The sequence below is a fragment of the Entamoeba dispar genome, genomic scaffold (assembly GCF_000209125.1).
Source record: "Entamoeba dispar SAW760 scf_1105229463775 genomic scaffold, whole genome shotgun sequence".
NCBI classification, from domain to species: Eukaryota; Evosea; order Mastigamoebida; family Endamoebidae; genus Entamoeba; species Entamoeba dispar.
Genome location: NW_001855861.1, coordinates 1,488 through 3,395, shown reverse-complemented (window position 1 = coordinate 3,395; position 1,908 = coordinate 1,488). Strand labels below are relative to the sequence as shown.

At 25.3% G+C, this 1,908-nt stretch overlaps 1 protein-coding gene across 1 annotated transcript; it reads right to left on the bottom strand.

Annotated features, from left to right (window-relative positions):
- Window positions 1–16: 16 nt before the first annotated feature.
- EDI_241360 (uncharacterized protein) lies at window positions 17–619 on the bottom strand (the record flags this gene model as incomplete). Its single annotated transcript, XM_001741514.1, has 1 exon — window positions 17–619. One exon carries the CDS (start codon window positions 617–619, stop codon window positions 17–19), a length of 603 nt encoding a protein of 200 aa, XP_001741566.1.
- Between the last annotated feature and the right edge of the window lie 1,289 nt (window positions 620–1,908).

Sequence of the window (1,908 nt, the reverse complement as noted above, 5' to 3'; positions counted from 1 at the left end):
TTATTTAATGTTAATCCTACATTCCACAATTTTGTCCACTGAATACTTTTTCATTAATTAATGTTTTCTCATTAATTTTCCATACTTTTACTTTTTTATCACTTGATCCTGTTACTAATATTCCTTTCTTTTCTTCTATTTCAATACATTTAATTAAACTCATATGTCCTTCAATTGTATTTTGTGTGTATTGTATTTGTCTCCAATGTTTTCTCATTGTAGCACATTTTCTGAATATTTCTGCTGCTTTTTTATTACTTTGAAAGAGATTAATAGATGGTTTAATTTCTTTAATTTTGTCTTCCCAATACTTTTCACCTTCTATTCCAAAGATAATCCCATGTAATTGTCTACAACTTCTTCCTAATGACACTGCATCTTTTGCATCAAGTGTTCTCAGTATTTCTCTTATTATTGATCCAGGTAATTGTAAAAGTGGAACATTGTTTTGAAGTGTTTCTTCTCTTCGTTCTCTAATTGGTAGAAATGATGCTGGTGCTCTAAAGTATGGTTCTGTTGTATCTTCACAAAATACTGGAAGATCCAATAAAATATTTGCAGAAATGGTAGATAACAATTCACTCACATCTAGAAGTATTGATGAGTTTAATGAGTCCATTGTTTCCTGTGATTCTTTTTATCTTAGAAATAAGAGTTCTTCGTTATAATTTTCTTTATTAAATCACATTAAACTATGACAAAATTCATATTTACATACCATTTTGTGTTATTAAATTTGAGTAAATTTCTAAATCATTCAGAATTAATACTTGAACTACTCAGTTATAAAATAAATGAATAGAATGACTAAATAGTTATGTGTTGTATTATCTACAGTTTTAATTCTTTTATTTTCATAATAAATAACAGAGTTTTGGTGTGTGATTTTTACTTTGTTTATTTTAACAATAATTCCACATTTCAATATTGTTGAGATAATAATAATGTCCATATCCCATGAAGATTTCTCATAATATAAATCTATGTCATTGATGATATGTAAAGAAAGAGTACAAGTAATTAATGATTTTCTTGGTAAAGAATATGAACAAACAATGAATAATGGAATTGTTGAATTTTGTATGAATATGTTTCTTTTTAAAACAACTACAAACAACACAACTTATTCAATTGTACTATTAGTTTTATAACACAATGAGTTAATACTTAGATAAATACTCTTGATAATGATTTAGAGAGAATGTACTTATTCATCCAAGTTATTTGGTTATACTCACAAAATATGATATAGATTTAATACTATGTTCATTCTAATGACATTATTTTAAATAAACTGTGATATTCTTCTTAGTTGAAATGTTTTACTCAGATGAAAGAATTGTGACATGAATTGATTCAAAAAGAATAGTTTATCAGAACTGTTTATGTTTGTTTTTAAATTACTAAATATCTTGTTGGTTATTCATCAAATGATGGTTCAAATCTCTCAACATATTTGTGAGATACGTGTATATAAAAGAATGTATTTCATGTTGTATCAACAATATGTTTTATCAATACTTAAATGAGATGTTTTAGTCTCAACTTAATGTTTCTGTTATCTTTTGTTATGAAGTGAAGAATAAAGATACTAAGATAAAGTATTTCACAAAGCAGAGTTATATTAATTGTATTGTGATTTGTTCTACAAAATAAAGGATATTGATAATGGTTGAGTATTTAATTATCGATTGTGTGAATGAGATTTATTTCATCACTTTGTAAACTTTGTTATTCATTATAACACATTCATTTTGTATGAATATTTATTCTTACATCAAACAAAACAGTGACAAACACATTAACAATGTTCATGTTTATTCTGTATTGATGACAGATTCTTTATTAACTCATTCCCTATTTCTTATTATGACTCATCCTCTATCATGAAATACAATTAACAATTAT